This window comes from Schistocerca gregaria, chromosome 1, assembly GCF_023897955.1.
Source record: "Schistocerca gregaria isolate iqSchGreg1 chromosome 1, iqSchGreg1.2, whole genome shotgun sequence".
Classification (NCBI taxonomy): domain Eukaryota; kingdom Metazoa; phylum Arthropoda; class Insecta; order Orthoptera; family Acrididae; genus Schistocerca; species Schistocerca gregaria.
The window spans coordinates 12,274,932-12,297,036 of NC_064920.1; the positions used below are offsets into that span (position 1 = coordinate 12,274,932).

At 39.3% G+C, this 22,105-nt stretch overlaps 1 protein-coding gene across 1 annotated transcript in view; it reads right to left on the bottom strand.

The window, feature by feature from the left end:
- Nucleotides 1-482: 482 nt before the first annotated feature.
- LOC126326003 (zinc finger protein ZPR1) overlaps nucleotides 483-22,105 on the bottom strand; it is a 79,992-nt gene continuing 58,369 nt past the window's right edge. Inside the window, exons 5-7 of the mRNA XM_049995490.1 lie at nucleotides 13,692-13,852; nucleotides 4,010-4,273; nucleotides 483-682 (exon numbers count right to left, since the gene is read on the bottom strand). Of these exons, the coding sequence (XP_049851447.1) occupies nucleotides 560-682; nucleotides 4,010-4,273; nucleotides 13,692-13,852 (548 nt within the window). The 3' untranslated portion in view covers nucleotides 483-559. The remainder of the gene's footprint in view (nucleotides 683-4,009; nucleotides 4,274-13,691; nucleotides 13,853-22,105) is intronic.

A 22,105-nucleotide genomic window follows, 5' to 3' on the forward strand; every position in this document is an offset into this window, starting at 1 on the left:
AGTTGTTAGCTTTAGTACTAAAGTATGTTCTTTTTATCACCATGTACATACAATAAATCATCTTTTATAAAAACAGTTTGCATCCACAGCTCAGTATTCTGCCTGCCTGACTGCGATGGGAAACCTGAGTCAAATTCTTGTTATTGACAGGGAACTTTGCTTGTTGGAAGGATCGGAACATGATCCACTCAACCTTGTGTGACTGCTAGAAGGAGAAGTAGTAATGGCTCTGTGACCTGGAAAGCTGACAACAGTCACAAGAGCTGTTTGCTGACTACACGTTCCTCTGTACCGCATCTGTACAATGCTACAGGGCAGAGAATGATGCAGCAGCTGATTGGCATCACGTCCTCCTTTGGGCCTGGTCCCAGAGTTAGTTTTTTCTCCTAACTCACTACGAAATAAATGTCCCTTGTTTGTGTACCTAACGCTCCTTACAGTCACAGCCATGTTAATTGCCGTGTGTTAGAAGACAAAACAAATATTTTATGAACAAATTTATTCCGTAACTAATACATAAAGAAAATTCTTATTACATAAAACATAACGTTTTGACTCTTCAATCTTGTTCATAGTTCTCTGTTTTCATATCATTCAGTCCCAGTTCTTCGTTCTGCTCAAATGATCTTTCGTAGTAAGTTATTTTAAGCCCATGGTCTTCGCCACAATCATCTGTTAGGTTCTGAAACACCAGTGATTGTCAAATTAGTTTTCATTTTTCTGCCACATATCAGTAAGCACTAAGACAAAATAATGCTGTGTATGGTATATTGTACTTGTTCAGAAACATTTCTTATGAAAATGTGATTGAAGCAGAACCAACACATGCAAAAATTTAGAAATAGCCAAATCTTGAACTGAGAGACCTTTCTAAAATTCATCATTAGAATAATGGAGGAAGAAAACTCACTCCGAGCATTGAATAAGGAGAAAAAAGGGATGCAGAGAATCTGTACAAAGGAAAAGTAAACTAATCTGTGCAAATTCGCTCACAATGTCTATGACTGAGATGATTATTCCTATTATCTGGTTAGTTTTACTTTTTTATGTTTATGTATTTATAATTTGGTGTTACTTTTATCATAGTTACTTCTTTGTCAGCCTTCTGACATGATCTCCATTTCATAATTGTACTGGTAATTTTTTCCATGACTTCACTCACTTATTTATCTGAATCTTAGCTAATATCTTATATTTCTACTTTCTTGTCTGCCATGTCCCTATTCAGCCCACACTGCTCATTGCTCCCTAGCTATTGGCCATTTCCAGCACTTATCAAACATTACATTCTCATTCTGAATCGCATTCCACAGTACATTTGTTCCAGTCTTACGCATTTGAACACCACTGCTAATTTGCATTTTTATATTGTATTTCTCCAGTCATTCCTAATCTCCTGAATGTGCAAACTTTCAAAACACCATTCTTCCAAAAAATGGTTCAAATGGCTCTGAGCACTATGGGACTTAACATCTGAGGTCATCAGTCCCCCAGAACTTAGAACTACTTAAACCTAACTAACCTAAGAACATCACAAACATCCATGCCTGAGGCAGGATTTGAACCTGCGACCAGAGTGGCCGCTCGGTTCCAGACTGAAGCGCCTAGAACCACTCGACCACACCAGCCGGCAAAGTAACGTTCTTCACCCTCCACAAAATTCATTTCCAATTCCAAATCGCGGAACAAATTCTCACCCTATACTGTGGGTTCTTTATCAGCACTTATCATCCAATTCCATACCAATCACATTTTGCCCCTCAAACATCTCCCACTTTCCCCACTGCCTGTAACTACCAAACTAAGCTACATTAAACTGAAATTCAATAGCAGACAGGCAAAAAAAGAGCAACAAGTACATTCAATTTCTCACAATAGTGTCCTACATAGTAAAGGTTTCTACATTTTTGAAGAAAGTTCCTCTCCAGGTTTACAATGTTCTAAAGTAAAAGCGCATTAATATAAAAAGTGCTGGCAAGTCAATAGACACACAAACAAACATACACACAAAATTCTAGCTTTCGCAACCAACGGTTGCTTCTTCAGGAAAGAGGGAAAGACGAAAGGATGTGGGTTTTAAGCGAGAGGGTAAGGAGTCATTCCAATCAAGGGAGAGGAAAGACTTACCCCAGGAGGAAAAAAGGACAGGTGTATACACACACACACACACACACACACACACACACACACACACACACACACACAATACCCATCCGTACATACACAGACACAAGCAGACATTTGTAAAGACAAAGAATTCGGGTAGAGGTGTCAGTCGAGGCGGGAGTACAAAGGCAAAGAAGTTGTTGAAAGACAGGTGAGGTATGAGCGGCAGCAACTTGAAATTAGCGGAGGTTGAGGCCTGGCGGATATCGAGAAGAGAGGATATACTGAAGGGCAAGTTCCCATCTCCGGAGTTCTGACAGGTTGGTGGGAAGTATCCAGATAACTCGGACGGTGTAACACTGTGCCAAGTTGTGCTGGCCGTGCACCAAGGCATGTTTAGCCACAGGGTGATCCTCATTACCAACAAACACTGTCTGCCTGTGTCCATTCATGCGAATGGACAGTTTGTTGCTGGTCATTCCCACATAGAAAGCTTCACAGTGTAGGCAGGTCAGTTGGTAAATCACGTGGGTGCTATCACACGTGGCTCTGCCTTTGATCGTGTACACCTTCCAGGTTACAGGACTGGAGTAGGTGGTGGTGGGAGGGTGCATGGGACATGTTTTACACCGGGGGCAGTTACAAGGATAGGAGCCAGAGGGTAGGGAAGGTGGTTTGGGGATTTCATAGGGATGAACTAAGAGGTTACGAAGGTTAGGTGGACGGCGGAAAGACACTTTTGGTGGAGTGGGGAGGATTTCATGAAGGATGGATCTCATTTCAGGGCAGGATTTGAGGAAGTCATATCCCTGCTGGAGAGCCACATTCAGTCTGATCCAGTCCCGGAAAGTATCCTGTCACAAGTGGGGCACTTTTGTGGTTCTTCTATGGGAGGTTCTGGGTTTGAGGGGATGAGGAAGTGGCTCTGGTTATTTGCTTCTGTACCAGGTCGGGAGGGTAGTTGCGGGATGCGAAAGCTGTTTTCAGGTTGTTGGTGTAATGGTTCAAGTATTCCGGACTGGAGCAGATTCGTTTGCCATGAAAACCTAGGCTGTAGGGAAGGGACCGTTTGATGTGGAATGGGTGGCAGCTGTCATAATGGAGGTACTGTTGCTTGTTGGTGGGTTTGATGTGGACAGACGTGTGAAGCTGGCCATTGGACAAATGGAGGTCAACGTCAAGGAAAGTGGGATGGGTTTTGGAGTAGGACCAGGTGAATCTGATGGAACCAAAGGAGTTGAGGTTGGAGAGGAAATTCTGGAGTTCTTCTTCACTGTGAGTCCAGATCATGAAGATGTCATCAATAAATTTGTACAAAACTTTGGGTTGGCAGGCCTGGGTAACCAAGAAGGCTTCCTCTAAGCGACCCACGAATAGGTTGGCGTACGAGGGGGCCATCCTGGTACCCATGGCTGTTCCCTTTAATTGTTGTTATGTCTGGCCTTCAAAAGTGAAGAAGTTGTGGGCCAGGATGAAGCTGGCTAAGGTAATGAGGAAAGAGGTTTTAGGTAGGGTGGCAGGTGATCGGCGTGAAAGGAAGTGCTCCATCGCAGCAAGGCCCTGGACGTGCGGAATATTTATGTATAAGGAAGTGGCATCAATGGTAACAAGGATGGTTTCCAGGGTTATGCAGAAATGGTAGCTCACTCTATGTAACTAGTAATGAAATGACCGTGGGAAACCATGCCGATTGTATTTTTGGTAATGTTCCAAGACTTTAGTATACATAACCTCCATCCTCCATGAAGTATTGCCAGCTCCCAGAATACCTGTCAGTCAAGATACTGCCCCACATCTGCCCACATCTTCACTGTTTCCTATCATGAATCTCTTTTCTATTATAAGATGGGAACAACAGAACTTTGGAAACTGACATTGTTATTGTAGTGCATGAGCTCCATACCTGAACATAACTGTTTCCAGCAGGATCGTCTAGAACCAAAGTAGCAGATTCTTTGCAGTTTAGCACACAGTCAAGTCGGGCAAGAAAAGCTGAGAGCTTCTCTGATGTTTCAGGAGTCACACTGTCGCCGAACATCGCTCCGCGTTCAGCCAGCTGCTCCTTCATTGCGACAAGTACCCCTTCCACAGTCGTGAAGCGACCTCCCAATGCCGCCGGACCCACCTCAACGTCGAGCTCTGGCAAGATTAAAGAACACGTTTCTGACTGTGGAACAAAAGAAGAATTTATCGGATAAATACAGAAACACCATTATGAAATTTTGTATGCTAGGATGCTGCTAAACTATTTCATTTCTTACAGTCAGTGCACATAATGTCTTATAATTGGGAGCTCCACAGTTCCATAGTACTGTACCTATAAAAACAGAAAGTCTGCACTTGCTGTGATCATTTTCATGACATGCCCATGCTGTTATCTAGTAAATAAAATAAATTATTTTATTAAGACTGAATTACTGATGGCACTCATTAGAGACTGTGCAAGACACAGAACAAGCACAGAATGGCAGCAGCTGGATAAAGACTGTAGATGGTGATCAGTATTTGTTTTCAGTTTCCAAATGGAAGCTGTTACGGCATCACGAGGTTTGTCTCTTCGGTGAGGAAAATAAGGTGCAGCTGAAGTGTAGCAGTTCACAGAAGGTTATCGAGTCTGTTCAGGTAGGAGTTAGTGGAGTATCACAACTCAAAAGTGCTATAGTAAGTGAGATCTCAGTTTAGACTTATGGTATTTGGCAACAAGTTCTCATATAAACTTGAAACACACCATCATGACAGACTGTCAAGCAAATTATGAGTAACTTTGTGGGTGACTTCTGATCGTTGCAGCAAGTGACAGATAAAGATGTCAATGCTGGGAATGACGACGAAATTTGGCAAAGAAACAGCTAAGTAAAAAATCTATGCTATTTACGCATTTATTTATATATAAAAGAAAACATCTGAATTTCCTTTAAAAGAAACAATGTTTGAACAATTTGTGTGACAATTTGGTTTTCTACATACACGTACTTCACTGATTTGTGTGGCAATTTGGTATTCTATACTCACATTCTGTTTGCAGTGTTCATGCAAAATCATTTTGACTGTTATTAAATGTTTGTACAGTGATATACTGCGAAATTTCGAACAGTAGTGAGTGCCACAAGAAACACCATCTGTTATCAACAATTGTAAACCTAAATTTATTTGTGATCTTTCTTTTAGAAGAGAAGGCCTTTACTCATTCAAACAGTAGTTCTCTAATTTAATTGTGTAAGTACACGAGAAATAAGTCATTTTTGAGACTTTTCAGACACTTACAAAAACATATTTTTGTTTACAAAACTATAATTTTGAAAGTTACCAGTACAAGAGTTTTTGGATAAATTTATTTCACAGCAAATCAACATTTGAGACTCACAGTTGCTTCCAAAGAATGGGTCACACTCAAATTCATTACATATCAACTCAAACAAACATACATTTTTGAGAATTTTTGGACGTCATCATTGTCCGGTGCATAATCTAATTTCTAGTAAATCAGCATCTGTGATTTACTTACTGTAGCAGACATTCTAATTAAAATATGGTGTTACGTATAGTTTTCCCTTAAAAAAGGAGTACATATTTTCTACATTTAATTGTAAATTAACTGCACTTTCTTGTTAGCTAATAACTATAACCAACCCAAAAAAGTTTTAGGAACTTAGTAATTTTTAGCACAGGTTTTTCTGTTTTGTGTATTTGTTACAATTCTTATGGGGAATTAGTGATTTTTTCTGCTTGACAAATGTAAAAAATAATCAGCAGGTTTAAAGTTATGTGTTTACTGTCCTGTAATACATTGCACCAGCCAAAATGCAGCCCAACTGTGAATGCTGTTCTCTAACACGGGATGAGTTGATTGAAGTTTGAAAGCAGCTGGAAATTGCCTTAACTACTGTCAAATGATTGGCACTAGCTGGCAAATCAGTGTGTTGGAAAGCTCCCGAGAGTCGTGTACCTGTGGTACCAGTACCATCTCCTATGCAGGAAGTACAGGACCTGTCTTTACTCACCCACTTGACTGTGAGTGGTGTGTCAATGATGGATATAGGAGTACTGTAAAGGGTAGATGGGGATCACGGATGATGCAGGATGTTGTACTGATCCCCCAAACCGACAAGGTTCAGGCGCTATCTGTCACTAAAACTGAGCCAGTGGGACTCACTTCACTTGTTTTGGGAAACATGTTTTGTCTGGTGTCAGGAGGCCAACACAAAAGGATATAGGTCTATTAATTGTCAGCAGTTCAAATGTACACTGAATGATGGTACACATTCGGGAAACGGTAGCAAGGGACAAGAAAGGACACTAAATGCACTCAGTGTGTATGCCTGGAGGCCTCATTCAACATGTTAAAGCGGCTATTCCAGCAGCCACTGATGGAACTGGGTGCAACCAACTGCAGATTGTGGCACATGCTGGAACAAATGATGCCCATCATCTGGGCTCTGAGATCATTACTGGTTCATTCGAGTGAAGTTAAAGAAGCTCACAATTTGCAGCATTGCCCCAGAGCTGATTGTGGCTCTTTGGTTCTGAGTCGAGTGGAAGGATGGCACCACAGACTTTGAAAGTTCTAGACAGGCTAGGCAGTGACTTTCTGGACGTGCACTGTAGGGTTGAGAACTATCAGGTGTGCGCTACGTATCAAAGCCTCTGCTCCCCATATAGCTGATAATGACAGCTGTAGGAAATCCACAAGTAAGACTGTAAGATCGAAAGACATACCTCGTAAAAGTAAGAGTATTAAAATCCTAGTGGATAACTGCTGAAGCATTCACAACAAAGTGCCAGAGCTCAATGCGCTCCTCAAAAGCAGTGAAGTTCACATAATACTAGGCACAGAAAGTGGGCTAAAAACTGAAATTGATAGCAGTGAGATTTTTGTGAAAACTTTTAAGTGTATATCAAAAGGACAGGCTAATGCGAAACGGCCATGGTATATTTGTCGCACTAGACATGAAACTCAAATAAACCAAGATACAAATTGAAGCTACACGTGTGATTGATTGGGCAAGACTCACTATCATGAGTGGGCATAAAATGATAATTGCATCCCTCTATTGCCCACAAAGAGTCATCTCCTGACATAACCGAAAACCTCAGTGTGCTTGCAGGTAAGTTCCTTAATCGTACTGCATTCATATGTAGAGACTTCAATCATCCAGCTATCAACAGGGGAAATTACTGCTTTATTAGTGGTGGGCATGATAAAACATCCTGTGAAACATTACCAAGTGCCTTCTCTGAAAATATCTAGAAAAAATGTACTCATGATGGAAATATATTGGATCTAATGGCAACAAAATAGACCTGACCTCGAGGATGCACATCGAAACTGGTATCTCTGATCATGACGCAGTTGCAGCAACAATAATTAACAATATACAAAGGACAATGAAAACAAGCAGAAAGACACAGGTTCAGTGAACTAGTTAAAAAATCAGTAGTGTTATATGTTAATGAGGAACTTGAAACTTTCAGTACAGGACAGGAGCATGTAGAGGAACTACGGCTCAAGTGTAAAAGAACAGTTCACCAAGCTGTGGAGACATGTTTACCAAGTAGAACAGCTCATAATGGGAGGGACCCTCTATGGTATACAGTCACTGTAAAGAACCTTATAAAGAAACAGAGACTACTGCATAATAGGTGTCAAACAAAGCGTACGACTACAGACAGAGATGTTGAATCAAACACATTTGGCTGTCAAAAGGGCAAAGTGTCAAGTCTTCAATGACTACCATAGCAGAATATTGTCAAATAATCTTTCACAAAACCCAAATTCTGATTCTACATAAAGGTTGTTAATGGCACCAAAGTTAGTGTCCAGTCCCTAGTAAATGAGACCGGAACTGAAATTAAGGGTAGCAATGCAAAAGCTGAAATGCTTAACTCAGTTTTCAAATGTTCCTTTACAAAGGAAAATCCAGGAGAACTGCCCCAATTTAATCTTCGTACCACTGAAAATATTTAATTTGCATGTGATTTAGCCCCTCCCCTCTTCTAACTATAATCTATCACACATATCTCAAACAAAAAACCATGTCCAGTAGTTGAAAGAAAACACAAGAACATCTGCAACAATGTGTGGCTGTTTGCTGATGATGCTGTGGTGTACGGGAAGGTGTCGTCATTGAGTGACTGTACGAGGATACAAGCTGACTTGGACAGGATTTGTGAGTGGTGTAAAGAATGGCAGCTAACTCTAAATATAGATAAATGTAAATTAACGCATATGAATAGGAAAAAGAATTCCGTAATGTTTGAGTATTCCATTAGTGGTGTAGCACTTGACACAGTCATGTCGATTAAATATTTGGGCGTAACATTGCAGAGCGATATGAAGTGGGACAAGCATGTAATGGCAGATGTGGGGCAGGTGGATAGTCATCTTCGGTTCATTGGTAGAATTTTGGGATGATGGGGTTCATCTGTAAAGGAGACTGCTTATAAAACACTAATACGACCTATTCTTGAGTACTGCTCGAGCATTTGGGATCCCTATCAGGTCGAATTGAAGGAGGGCATAGAAGCAATTCAGAGGCGGGCTGCTAGATTTGTTACTGGTAGGTTTCATCATCACGGGAGAGTTACTGAAATGCTTCAGGAACTCGGGTGGGAGTCTCTGGAGGAAAGGAGGTGTTCTTTACGTGAATCACTACTGAGGAAATTTAGAGAACCAGCATTTGAGGCTGACTGCAGTACAATTTTACAGCCGCCAACTTATATTTCGCAGAATGACCACAAAGATAAGATATGAGAGATTAGGGCTTGTACAGAGGCATATTGTTGTTGTTATCTTCAGTCCTGAGACTGGTTTGATGCAGCTCTCCATGCTACTCTATCCTGTGCAAGCTGCTTCATCTCCCAGTACCTACTGCAACCTACATCCTTCTGAATCTGCTTTGTGTATTCATCTCTTGGTCTCCCTCTATGATTTTTACCCTCCACGCTGCCCTCCAATGCTAAATTTGTGATCCCTTGATGCCTCAAAACATGTCCTACCAACCGATCCCTTCTTCTCATAAGTTGTGCCACAAACTTCTTCTCTCCAATCCTATTCAATACCTCCTCATTAGTTACGTGATCTATCCATCTAATCTTCAGCATTCTTCTGTAGCACCACATTTCGAAAGCTTCTATTCTCTTCTTGTCCAAACTAGTTATTGTCCATGTTTCACTTCCATACATGGCTACACTCCAAACAAATACTTTCAGAAACGACTTCCTGATACATAAATCATTCGATGTTAACAAATTTCTCTTCTTCAGAAACGCTTTCCTTGCCATTGCCAGTCTACATTTTGTATCCTCTCTACTTCGACCATCATCAGTTATTTTACTTCCTAAATAGCAAAACTCCTTTACTACTTTAAGTGTCTCATTTCCTAATCTAATTCCCTCAGCATCACCCGATTTAATTTGACTACATTCCATTATCCTCATTTTGCTTTTGTTGATGTTCATCTTATATCCTCTTTTCAAGACACTGTCCATTCCGTTCAACTGCTCTTCCATGTCCTTTGCCGTCTCTGACAGAATTACAATGTCATCGGTGAACCTCAAAGTTTTTACTTCTTCTCCATGAATTTTAAGACCTACTCCAAATTTTTCTTTTGTTTCCTTTACTGCTTGCTCAATATACAGATTGAATAACATCGGGGAGAGGCTACAACCCTGTCTCACTCCTTTCCCAACCACTGCTTCCCTTCCATGCCCCTCAACTCTAATAACTGCCATCTGGTTTCTGTACAAATTGTAAATAGCCTTTCGCTCCCTGTATTATACCCCTGCCAACTTTAGAATTGGAAAGAGAGTATTCCAGTCAGCATTGTCAAAAGCTTTTTCTAAGTCTACAAATGCTAGAAATGTAGCTTAGCCTTTTCTTAATCTTTCTTCTAAGATAAGTCGTAAGGTCAGTATTGCCTCACGTGTTCCAACATTTCTACGGAATCCAAACTGATCCTCCCCGAGGTCTGCATCTACCAGTTTTTCCATTAGTCTGTAAAGAATTCGCGTTAGTATTTTGCAGCTGTGACTTATTAAACTGATAGTTCGGTAATTTTCACATCTGTCAGCACCTGCTTCCTTTGGGATTGGAATTATTATATTCTTCTTGAAGTCTGAGGGTGTTTCACTTGTCTCATACATCTTGCTCACCAGCTGGTAGAGTTTTGTCACGACTGGCTCTCCCAAGCCCGTCAGTAGTTCTAATGGAATGTTGTCTACTCCGGGGGCCTTGTTTCGACTCAGGTCTTTCAGTGCTCTGTCAAACTCTTCACGCAGTATCTTACCTCCCATTTCGTCTTCATCTACATCCTCTTTCATTTCCATAATATTGTCCTCAAGTACATCGCCCTTGTATACACCTTCTATATACTCCTTCCACCTTTTTGCTTTCCCTTCTTTGCTTAGAACTGGGTTTCCATCTGAGCTCTTGATATTCATACAAGTGGTTCTCTTTTCTCCAAAGGTCTCCATAATTTTCCTGTAGGCAGTATCTATCTTACCCCTAGTGAGATAAGCTTCTACATCCTTACATTTGTCCTGTAGCCATCCCTGCTTAGCCATTTTGCACTTCCTGTCGATCTCATTTTTGGGACGTTTGTATTCCTTTTTGCCTGCTTCATTTACTGCATTTTTATATTTTCTCCTTTCATCAATTAAATTTAACATCTCTTCTGTTACCCAAGAATTTCTATTAGCCCCCGTCTTTTTACCTACTTTATCCTCTGCTGCCTTCACTACTTCATCCCTCAGATCTACCCATTCTTCTTCTACTGTGTTTCTTTCCCCCATTGCTGTCAATTGTTCCCTTATGCTCTCCTTGAAACTCTGTACAACCTCTGGTTCTTTCAGTTTATCCAGATCCCATCTCCTTAAATTCCCACCTTTTTGCAGTTTCTTCAGTTTTAACCTACAGGTCATAACCAATAGAATGTGGTCAGAGTCCACATCTGCCCCTGGAAATGTCCTACAATTTAAAACCTGATTCCTAAATCTCTGTCTTACCATTATATAATCTATCTGATACCTTTTAGTATCTCCAGGATTCTTCCATGTATACAACCTTCTTTTATGATTCTTGAACCAAGTGTTAGCTATGATTAAGTTATGCTCTCTGCAAAATTCTACCAGACGGCTTCCTCTTTCATTTCTTAGCCCCAATCCATTATCACCTACTATGTTTCCTTCGCTCCCTTTTCCTACTGACGAATTCCAGTCACCCATGACTATTAAATTTTCGTCTCCCTTCACTGCCTGAATAATTTCTTTTATCTCATCTTACATTTCATCAATTTCTTCATCATCTGCAGAGCTAGTTGGCATATAAACTTGTACTACTGTAGTAGGCATGGGCTTCATATCTATCTTGGCCACAATAATGCGTTCACTATGCTGTTTGTAGTATCTTATTTTTTATTCATTATTAAACCTACTCCTGCATTACCCCTATTTGATTTTGTATTTATAACCCTGTATTCACCTGACCAAAGGTCTTGTTCCTCCTGCCACCGAACTTCACTAATTCCCACTATATCTAACTTTAATCTATCCATTTCCCTTTTTAAATTTTCTAACCTACCTGCCCGATTAAGGGATCTGACATTCCACGCTCCGATCCGTAGAACGCCAGTTTTCTTTCTCCTGATAACGACATCCTCCTGAGTAGTCCCCGCCCGGAGATCCGAATGGGGGACTATTTTACCTCCGGAATATTTTACCCAAGAGGACGTCATCATCATTTTACTATACAGTAAAGCTGCATCCCCTCGGGAAAAATTACGGCTGTAGTTTCCCCTTGCTTTCAGCCGTTCACAGTACTAGTACAGCAAGGCCATTTTGGTTAGTGTTACAAGGTCAGATCAGTCAATCATCCGGACTGTTGCCCCTGCAACTACTGAAAAGGCTGCTGCCCCTCTTCAGGGATCACACGTGTGTCTGGCCTCTCAACAGATACCCCTCCATTTTGGTTACACCTACGGTACGGCTATCTGTACCGCTGAGGCACGCAAGCCTCCCCTCCAATGGCAAGGTCCATGGTTCATGGGGGGGGGGGGGGGGGGGGGGGGGCCAGAGGCATATAGGCAGTCATTTTTCCCACGTTCTGTTTGGGAGTGGAACAGGGAGAGCAGATGCTAGTTGTAGTACAAGGTACCCTCTGCCACGCACTGTATGGTGGATTGCGCAGTATTTATGTAGATGTAGATGTAGACATGACAATGCATTTTCCATCAACTGTCATGCTAATTAAGATATGGAGTATACTTGTAGCTTAAATTGGGCACATGTGATAACCTGTACCGAGATGGTAACTCTGTTTACTGAAACTGGCCATAGTAAATAAAGGTTTTACAAATGTGATCTTGGTTGAGAAGTTGTCTATCTCCAAGTTAAACACCACCATGTTCCACGTTCTCTCTGTGTTCTTCATCACACTGGACTGTTACCTCTGTAAGAAGGCTTTAGTGTAGTGTAGGGTAGCAGCAGCTCGATACAAGCTCGGAGGGCTCGATACTGTGCTTCAGGTGCTGCTTTAAGTGTAAGGATCCAGTCCATATTTTCTCCTGGTACCTATTTCGCTAAACTTATATTTGATATTCTGCACCAAGAGACAATGGTGTCATTGTTATGATTGAATAATCAATAATGAGTGAGTTGTTTGATTCCTTTTTTCCTAGCCTGTACCTCATCCCAAGGCATGGCTATGGAAAGGTTGGCTGGAGGGCAACAACATTTCACATTAAGTTTCCTTCTTTCAGTCACTGACAGCCAGTTCTACATGCCTATTAACTGGTGACTTTTCATTTTTGAGGTCTCTTTCATGGTGTCGCTGACTCTGGTCGAAGGCTCTCCCGGGGGTTGCCACCCAGCCATGGCGACATTCACCTGGCTCTAAAAGATAGGAGCCTGTTTTCGGTTTGTGCTGGGAGATAAAGCTCGCTAATTGTTTGTGACTTCTCAGCACTGTTAGGGATCTGCAGATGAGAGACTGGACAATGAACCACCACATTGGCTACCATGTCAGTGGCCTTTTTGGAAGGAATAGTTTTCAGTTTACTGAGGATGCATAGGTAGTCATTAAACACAACAGACAAGGTATCAGCTAAGGTTTCTCTGTCCAAACAACACTCACTAAAGTACAAATTTTGAAAAATGAAAAAAAAAGTTAACCAAACTCAAAAGCGGGGACTACACTTTAATTTCCCTAAAGTGTGTGAGAAGACAGGAAAGTAAGTAATCTGATTCAGAAGCTAAGAAATAGTCATGTCAACATAAAGACTTCACATTGCGATCAATAGTGTCTCGAGATGAGATGGTCAGAGGAGGAGGAGTAGCAGTAGCAGTCCGGGAGGAAAAAAAAAAAGAGAAAAATTCTGCAACAACTCAGAGCACGCATATCCGCAAAATAGTCGTGGCTCCCCTAGAGGTTCACTGTATGCTGTCACCTTCACTACAAAGATTGATTGTAACTACAAAGAATAATGTGCAGTATGTCAAGCCAAAATGAACATTATCTTAATATAATTAATAAAAATTCATCCAAAATGTACATTAACATAATGAATAAAAAAATTATGCAAGGCAATTACCTTTAGCAAATCTCTAGTGAGGTCTTTGGGTGAAGAAACAGTTACTTCTATACGAACACCTTTAGGTTCAATAGCACTTCCTGCTTTCACTTCGTTGGTCCGATGTCCACAGCTTTCACAATTTGTGGCCATTATGATGACCTCCTTAAAATGAGGAATTTATGATTTTTGTTAAGGAGATATCAAAGACTTTTAGCAAAAAGTATATCTGTCAAATTCAAAACTCTCTTCAAATTTCTCACCTATTGAAACCATGATTCCACATTCTGTGGCGCCTTGAGCACTTTATATATGTTTACCAAAGGCGATTAACATACTAATGGTTCAGGACAATGTTAATAATGATCTTACGTGAGTCCCACCAGCAAAATAAATTGAACTTGTTATTGTTGTTGTTGATGTTGTTGTCTTAAGTCCAGAGACTGGTTTGATGCAGCTCTCCATGCTACTCTATCCTGTGCAAATCTCTTCATCTCCCAGTACCTACTGCAACCTACATCCTTCTGAATCTGCGTAGTGTAGTCATCTCTTGGTCTCCCTCTACAATTTTTACCCACCACGCTGCCCTCCAATACTAAACTGGTGATGCCTTGATGCCTCAGAACATGTCCTACCAACCGATCCCTTCTTCTGGTCAAGTTGTGCCACGAATCTCTCTGCTCCCCAATTCTATTCAATACCTCCTCATTAGTTACATGATCTACCCATCTAATCTTCAGCATTCTTCTGTAGAACCACATTTCGAAAGCTTCTATTCTCTTCTTGTACAAACTATTTATCATTCATGTTTCACTTCCGTACATGGCTACACTCCACACCAATACTTTCAGAAATGACTTCCCGACACTTAAATCTATTCTCGATGTTAACAAATTTCTGTTCTTGAGAAACACTTTCCTAGCCATTGCCAGTCTACATTTTATATCCTCTCTACATCGACCATCATCAGTTATTTTGCTCCCCAAATATCAAAACTCATTTACTACTTTAAGCATCTCATTTCCTAATCTAATTCCCACAGCCTCATCCGATTTAATTCGACTACATTCCATTATCCTCATTTTTCTTTTGTTGATGTTCAAGACACTGTCAATTCCGTTCAGCTGCTCTTCCAGATCCTTTGCTGCCTCCGACAGAATTACAATGTCATCAATGAACCTCAAAGTTTTTATTTCTTCTCCATGGATTTTAATTCCTACTTCGAATTTTCTTTTGTTTCCTTTACTGCTTGCTCAATATACAGACTGAATAACATTGGGGATAGGGTACAACCCTGTCTCACTCCCTTCCCAACCACTGCTTTCATGCCCCTCGACTTTTATAACTGCCATCTGGTTTTGTACAAAGTGTAAATAGCCTTTGCTCCCTATATTTAACCCTTGCCACCTTCAGAATTTGAAAGAGAGTATTCCAGTCAACATTGTCAAAAGCTTTCTCTGAGTCTACAAATACTAGAAACATATGTTTGCCTTTCCTTAATCCATTTTCTAAGATAAGTCGTGGTGTCAGTATTGCCTCACATGTTCCAACATTTCTACGGAATCCAAACTGATCATCCCCGAGGTCAGCTTCTACCAGTTTTTCCATTCATCTGTAAATAATTCGTGTTAGTATTTTGCAGCTGCGGCTAATTAAACTGATAGTTCGGTAATTTTTCACATCTGTCAACACCTGCTTTCTTTGGGATTGGAATTATTATATTCTTCTTGAAGTCTGAGGGTATTTCGCCTGTCTCATACATCTTGCTCACCAGCTGGTAGAGTTTTGTCACGACTGGCTCTCCCAAGCCCGTCAGTAGTTTTAATGGAATGTTGTCTACTCCCGGGATTTTGTTTTGACTGAGGTCTTTCTGTCCTTTGTCAAACTCTTCATGTAGTATCGTATCTTCCATTTCATCTTCATCTACCTCCTCTTCAATTTCCATAATATTGTCCTCAAGAACATCGCCATTGTATAGACCCTCTGTATACTCCTTCCACCTTTTTGCTTTCCCTTCTTTGCTTAGAACTGGGTTTCCATCTGAGCTCTTGATATTCATACAAGTGGTTCTCTTTTCTCCAAAGGTCTCCATAATTTTCCTGTAGGCAGTATATATCTTACCCCTAGTGATATGCACTTCTACATCCTTACATTTGTCCTCTAGCTAGGCCTGCTTACCAATTTTGCACTTCCTGTTGGTCTCGTTTTAGAGACATTTGTATTCCATTCTGCCTGCTTTATGTACTGCATTTTTGTATTTTCTCCTTTCATCAATTAAATTTAACATCTCTTCTGTTACCCAATGATTTCTACTAGCCCTCGTCTTTTTACCGACTTGATCCTCTGCTACCTTCACTATTTCATCTCTCAAAGCTACCCATTCTTCTTCTACTGTATTTCTTTCCCCCATTCCTGCCAATTGCTCCCTTATGCTCTCCCTGAAACACTGTACAACCTCTGGTTCTTTCAGTTTATCCAGGTCCCATCTCCTTAATTTCCCACAGTTTTGCAGTTTCTTCAGTTTTAATCTACAGTTCATAACCAATAGATTGTGGTCAGTCCACATCTGCCCCTGGAAATGTCTTACAATTTAAAACCTGGTTCCTAAATCTCCCTCTTACCATTATATAATCTATCTGAGACCTTCCAGTATCTCCACACTTCTTCCATGTATATAAGCTTCTTTTATGAATCTTGAACCACGTGTTAGCTATGATTAAGTTATGCTCTGTGCAAAATTCTACCAGGCGGCCTAATCTTTCATTCCTTAATCCCATTCCATATTCACCTACTACGTTTCCTTCTCTTCCTTTTCCTACTAACTAGTTCCAGTCACCCATGAGTATTAAATTTTCGTCTCCCTTCACTATCTGAATAATTTCTTTTATCTCATCATACATTTCATCAATGTCTTTGTCATCTGTGGAGCTAGTTGGCATACAAACTTGTACTACTGTGGTAGGTGTGGGCTTCATATCTATCTTGGCCACAATAATGTGTTCACTATGCTGTTTGTAGTACGTTACCCACATTCCTATTTTACTATTCATTATTAAACCTACTCCTGCAGTATCCCTATTTGATTTTGTATTTGTATATTCACCTGACCAGAAGTCTTGCTCCTCCTGCCACCAAACTGCACTGATTCCCACTATATCTAACATTTCCCTTTATAAATTTTCTAACCTACCTGCCCAATTAAGGGATCTGACATTCCATGCTCCAATCCGTAGAACACCAGTTTTCTTTCTCCTAATAACAACGTCCTCTTGAGTAGTCCCCGCCCGCAGATCCAAATGGGGGACTATTTTACCTCCGCAATATTTTACCCAGGAGGACGCCATCATCATTTAACTATACAGTAAAGCTGCATGCCCTCGGGAAAAATTACAGCTGTAGTTTCCCCTTGCTTTCAGCCGTTCACAGTACTAGTATAGCAAGGCCATTTTGTTTAGTGTTACAAGGTCAGATCAGTCAATCATCCGGACTGTTGCCCCTGCAACTACTGAAAAGGCTGCTGCCCCTCTTCAGGGATCACACATTTGTCTGGCCTCTCAACAGATACCCCTCCATTTTGGTTACACCTACGGTACGGCTATCTGTACCGCTGAGGCACGCAAGCCTCCCCTCCAATGGCAAGGTCCATGGTTCATGGACACATCTCAAATTGTACAGTTTTCATATTATTTAGAATTTCTGCATTATGTTCTAATTTTAAACTTTTCTAGATGTGAAACTACAAAATATATGGACACACAGTTCACACCTACAAACTGTAGGAATTTGAAGTTCATTTTTGATTCAGATTTTTTCCAAGTCTGCTGAATTATGTAAGCCAGGACTTTTGAGTTATTAAGATTGCATCTATTCACAGTAAATCACAATGGTGTTATAGTATCCTGAGTCATCATAACCATGCAAATAGATTTGAACATGTTCATAAAAAAATCAAAACCAATGGAGAAAAGAATGATTTCTTCTACAGCAAGAGTTGCACCTACATATCTAATACACATGACCTTAAACACCTTAGTTCACATCTTTATTAGCCTGATTCCTGAAATACAATTAAATAAGACTTTTGAGCTGGATGTCTCATATATTAAAGACTACAGATAGATTACAGTTTATGCTGTTGTTTAACAGTCCCTGAATGTGGAATGCTAAAACCTTTAACATTTTCTTCCTTGAAATTCATCAGACACTGGAGAAAAAAGTTAAATTCTCTCTTAATAAAACAAATTATGATAAAAAATAGTTCATTGTTAGGAATGTTTAGTTATAATGTTTATAAACAATAAGAGCACAGGTAAAAAAGTACAATTCTGCAATGCTAAGAGCAATTTCAGTCAACCTTAGCACAGATATCTCTTTTTTCTATCTAGAGAGGAGGGAACCACTGTGCTGGTAAGACCCCCTAACGATACGGGTGTGGGGTTGTATCTTGGAAGGTTCACCAATTTAATTGAAATGAAATGTTTCATTGTAGAAAACTTGATGTTCCATGCTTCGACATGGGTCTACTAAGCAATTTATTCATCCTTCCACATGGTGAGAAAAAAATATTTATAATCAAATCTTTTCCTAAATTAATATACATACTTTGGTGAAAGATCTTACTTTAAAATTTGTAGAGTATAATTACACTTTTATGTAAATACTTTGACTTCACTGGGTATGTACCAATAACTTTAATTGCTTTTCTTGTCTAACATAAGAATGGGATTAACAAGAAACCAGCAATACTGGCTAATCAACCAATTAGTCTGTAAAACAGACATCGTGCAAGATTTTTTTAATCAGTTCAATTAGCTGTACTATGTCAGAAATTTTCACACCAGCCTGAAATGTGGTAATTTACATCTAACAAAAGTTGCATAACACATACAGTCAAGATCTCCCACTCAATTTAAGAGCTACTTATCAGAGATTACTGTATGGGGGGCCAAGGTTACAGCCGCAGAGTTTTTCTGGGTAGCTTGGGGCAGGCCATTATTGAGCAGAGTTGTACTTTTTGAGTGAGCATGCTGGCATTTTCTTCACACTGTAAGTTTCACTTTATGTTGAAACATTTTACATGAGTATTCTGTCCTTCACAGTAGTCACAAACATCGAGCTTCAAGAGTTCTGAAAACCATTATTGTAATTTTATTGAGGAGGCCTGAAATTCAAGTCCTTTTCTAAGTGAAGTAGCCCAATTATTTTCATTCAAGATATTTTGGAATGGACGCAGGCTTATCTCAGTGAAATCACATTTTATTGTAGATTACAATACAGCATAAGTAATTAAATTCCATTAAAATTTATTAATTTCAAAACAAATCTGAACATGGGGAACTTTATTGCCTCAATTCTAGTACGTTGGAAACCATCTCGAACACATTTTGCATTAATTATGCTGGTTATAAATGAGTGACTGCACAGATTCAGTACTAACATTACACAAAACTGCATTGACACAATTCTTATGCTTCTTTTATTTTACCTGTAGATGTTTTTGTACCTATCACTGAAGAAAAAGAACTGCAAGCAGCCATTCTTCTTTAATTAAAGATTTAAGTCATCATAACTGGTTTCAAGCCGGGACCCATCATCGGACTGCAGAGAGGATTCCTTGTGCAAATTTCGTTTTTCTCGAGTAATATAACAGCAAATTCATTTACCTTATATGCAAGGACTTTCAAGCTTAAATATTTGGTACTCTTTTTCACTGTGCCTGCCTGTCACTTAATGGCTCCATTATAAGGTCTTTATATTTTACTTAGTTAAGGAACAATTATTCTTCATACATTGCAGTGTACAGGTTTGTACACATAAAAGACAAGATGATGGACACGTGTTCACATCTGAAGGCATGTCAGCGCTTTGATTGGCGATACCAACAAACAACATGGTACAGTAATGGACTACTTCTACTGCTGTGACATACTGCTGCAATGATTCTTGTTCTTAGCCTAAATCTTGGTAGAGGCTATACATTTAACTTTTAAAGAGTCTGCACAGAATACCAGAAGGTTTTTCAATGAACATTCATGAAGAATTAGAAATCTATATGTACACGAGAAAATATCCACAATAAATATTAAACAAACTCACAAAATGTAAACACAAGTACTATCTCAAAAATATCATTGAACTTTTAGAAAATGAAAATGGATAAATTGGAAGTAACATAAGCAACAAATAAACACAATTGTAAAAAATTCTAGTTAATAAAATAATATCGCTGTTCATCTGCACAATCTTTGTAAATATATAGCGTTGTAAGAGTGGAACTATCAAACTGCTGTCATGTGGTAATTAACATTTTATTTTCAAGATCATTACATCATTTACCATCTTATTAAAGCAGTAACAGTTATAAAACAGTCCACTAACAGCATAACGTGGACATCACATCAATCTGGATTTGAGTATAATACAGGTGCTTTAATATAAATGACATTGGCATCCATACCTGGTTTCACCAAAATTGTAATTGCAGGTACTTGAAAATAGTGATAAAGCTGAAACAGTCTGTCATAAATAAAGATTACTTATTATAAGCATCTATTTGATGAATCTACTCTAATAATCGTGTCATTAACAGAAATATATATATTATGCTGCTGGCCCTAAAGACGAAAACTTGTTGACAATATCAAATAGAAAGAGAGAGATAATTACTGAAAAAAATAGCAGGCCCTAAAAGAGGTGGCTATGAAGATCTAGGGAATAACTGCAATGGAACATGACATCAGGAGCAATCGGACTGGAAAGGGCAAGGTTTGCAGGACATGTAATACAGACAGAATAGTGAAAAGAGTATTGGAAGCAACAGCAAGCACAGGAAAAGATTTGGTTGCTTTAGTGAGTACTGGAGATCAAGGTGATAGAAAAGTACACACAAACCAATACGCTGGTGGCTGACAACAGGAAAGGAACAGGAAAGGTATAGTGTGTCACCACTGGAACAGAAACAATTAGAGGAAACTAAAGATGTCAGATGTGAAAGAGCAGTAGAGAAAAGGTGAACATTCTATGAGAAAATGTAATCCATGAAGAGCTGACCCGTAGTTCCACAGAGGCCGTAATGCAAGAGCAAGAAGAAGAAGACGAAGAAGAAGAAGGGTTTTTCCAGCAATGTTTGGTTTTTCTGTTCGATTAATTAACTAATCTAACTGCAAATGGTTACATATTCTCTCTAACAGTATACCATAACAGAAGTTGGATGAAATTTTGTGTATATATTTGGTTTCTCAGCTCTATGTAAAGGTTTTTAACTACCGCTACCTGTCACAAACTTTGTTAACTAATGTATTATTTATTTATTGTGCGGCATGTTTCGAAGGTATAGCTCAACATCAAGCTATATGGTATTACAAAAACAATTTCACAATACAATCATGCAGATGTTAATCAGTCTTTTCATAAATGCTGTGGCTATCCTGTGGCAGAAGAAAAAACCTTGTAAGAGGTGATGTTAATTTGTAAGCTGGCTGATGTTCGCATGAAAATCTTTTGTAACAGTCGCTCACTTTGTTCTAATGGCATGGCAGTCTCGTTGTGATGAGCTGGAGTGTTTTCATTTCTGTGATTCTCTTGGCTTTCTTAATCACTGTTCACAAAATTTTAAAAATGTACCAGTAACTCGGAAATACAATCACAAAAACAAATCTGTAGTGCACTGGACAAAATGGTGGTAAAAGTGCAGCTTGTTTCGATTTGACGATCTATCTGTCGATCTATGTCGTGTCATATGTTTACAATCTCATCTGCACATATCGTTATCATATTACAAATGTTGGTTGGCAAAATACATTACAAATTGAGCACCTGTTACAATATTATTGTACAAATGAAGATATAAGAACAATTTATTTTAAACATTTCTAAGCTATTGCTTGGGCTAGAGTCAAATGAATGTGATGTTATGTATCTTTTATTCTAAGAGTACTTCAGTGAAATTGTCTGTCATTTCATTCAGGATCTCGTTATTCCCCATGTGGCCATGGATGTCTTTGTATGTTGGTTTTCTGCACACACTTATATTTAGGGTGTGGTCTGTGTTAGTTATTGTCATGTCTAGAAAATTAATTTTGTTATCTTTCCCATGCTGTATGGTGAACTGGATGTCATTGTGTAAATTATTGAAACTTTCTATTTCTTCATCAGTTCCACTACATACACAATGAATGTGCCATCAACATATCTGCAGTAGACTACAATTTTCTGGGTTATTATGTCTTTGTTGTTGAGAAGTTTATTTTCAAGGTGGTAAATGAAAATTTCTGCAATGATTCCACTTAGAAGACTTCCCATTGCTAGGCCTACATCTTGTTTGTACAATAATATTGTAACAGGTAGTCATTTTTAATGTATTTTGCCAACCTAAATCTGTAATATCATAACAAGACGTGCAGAAGACATTGTAAATATCTGACACCACAAAGATC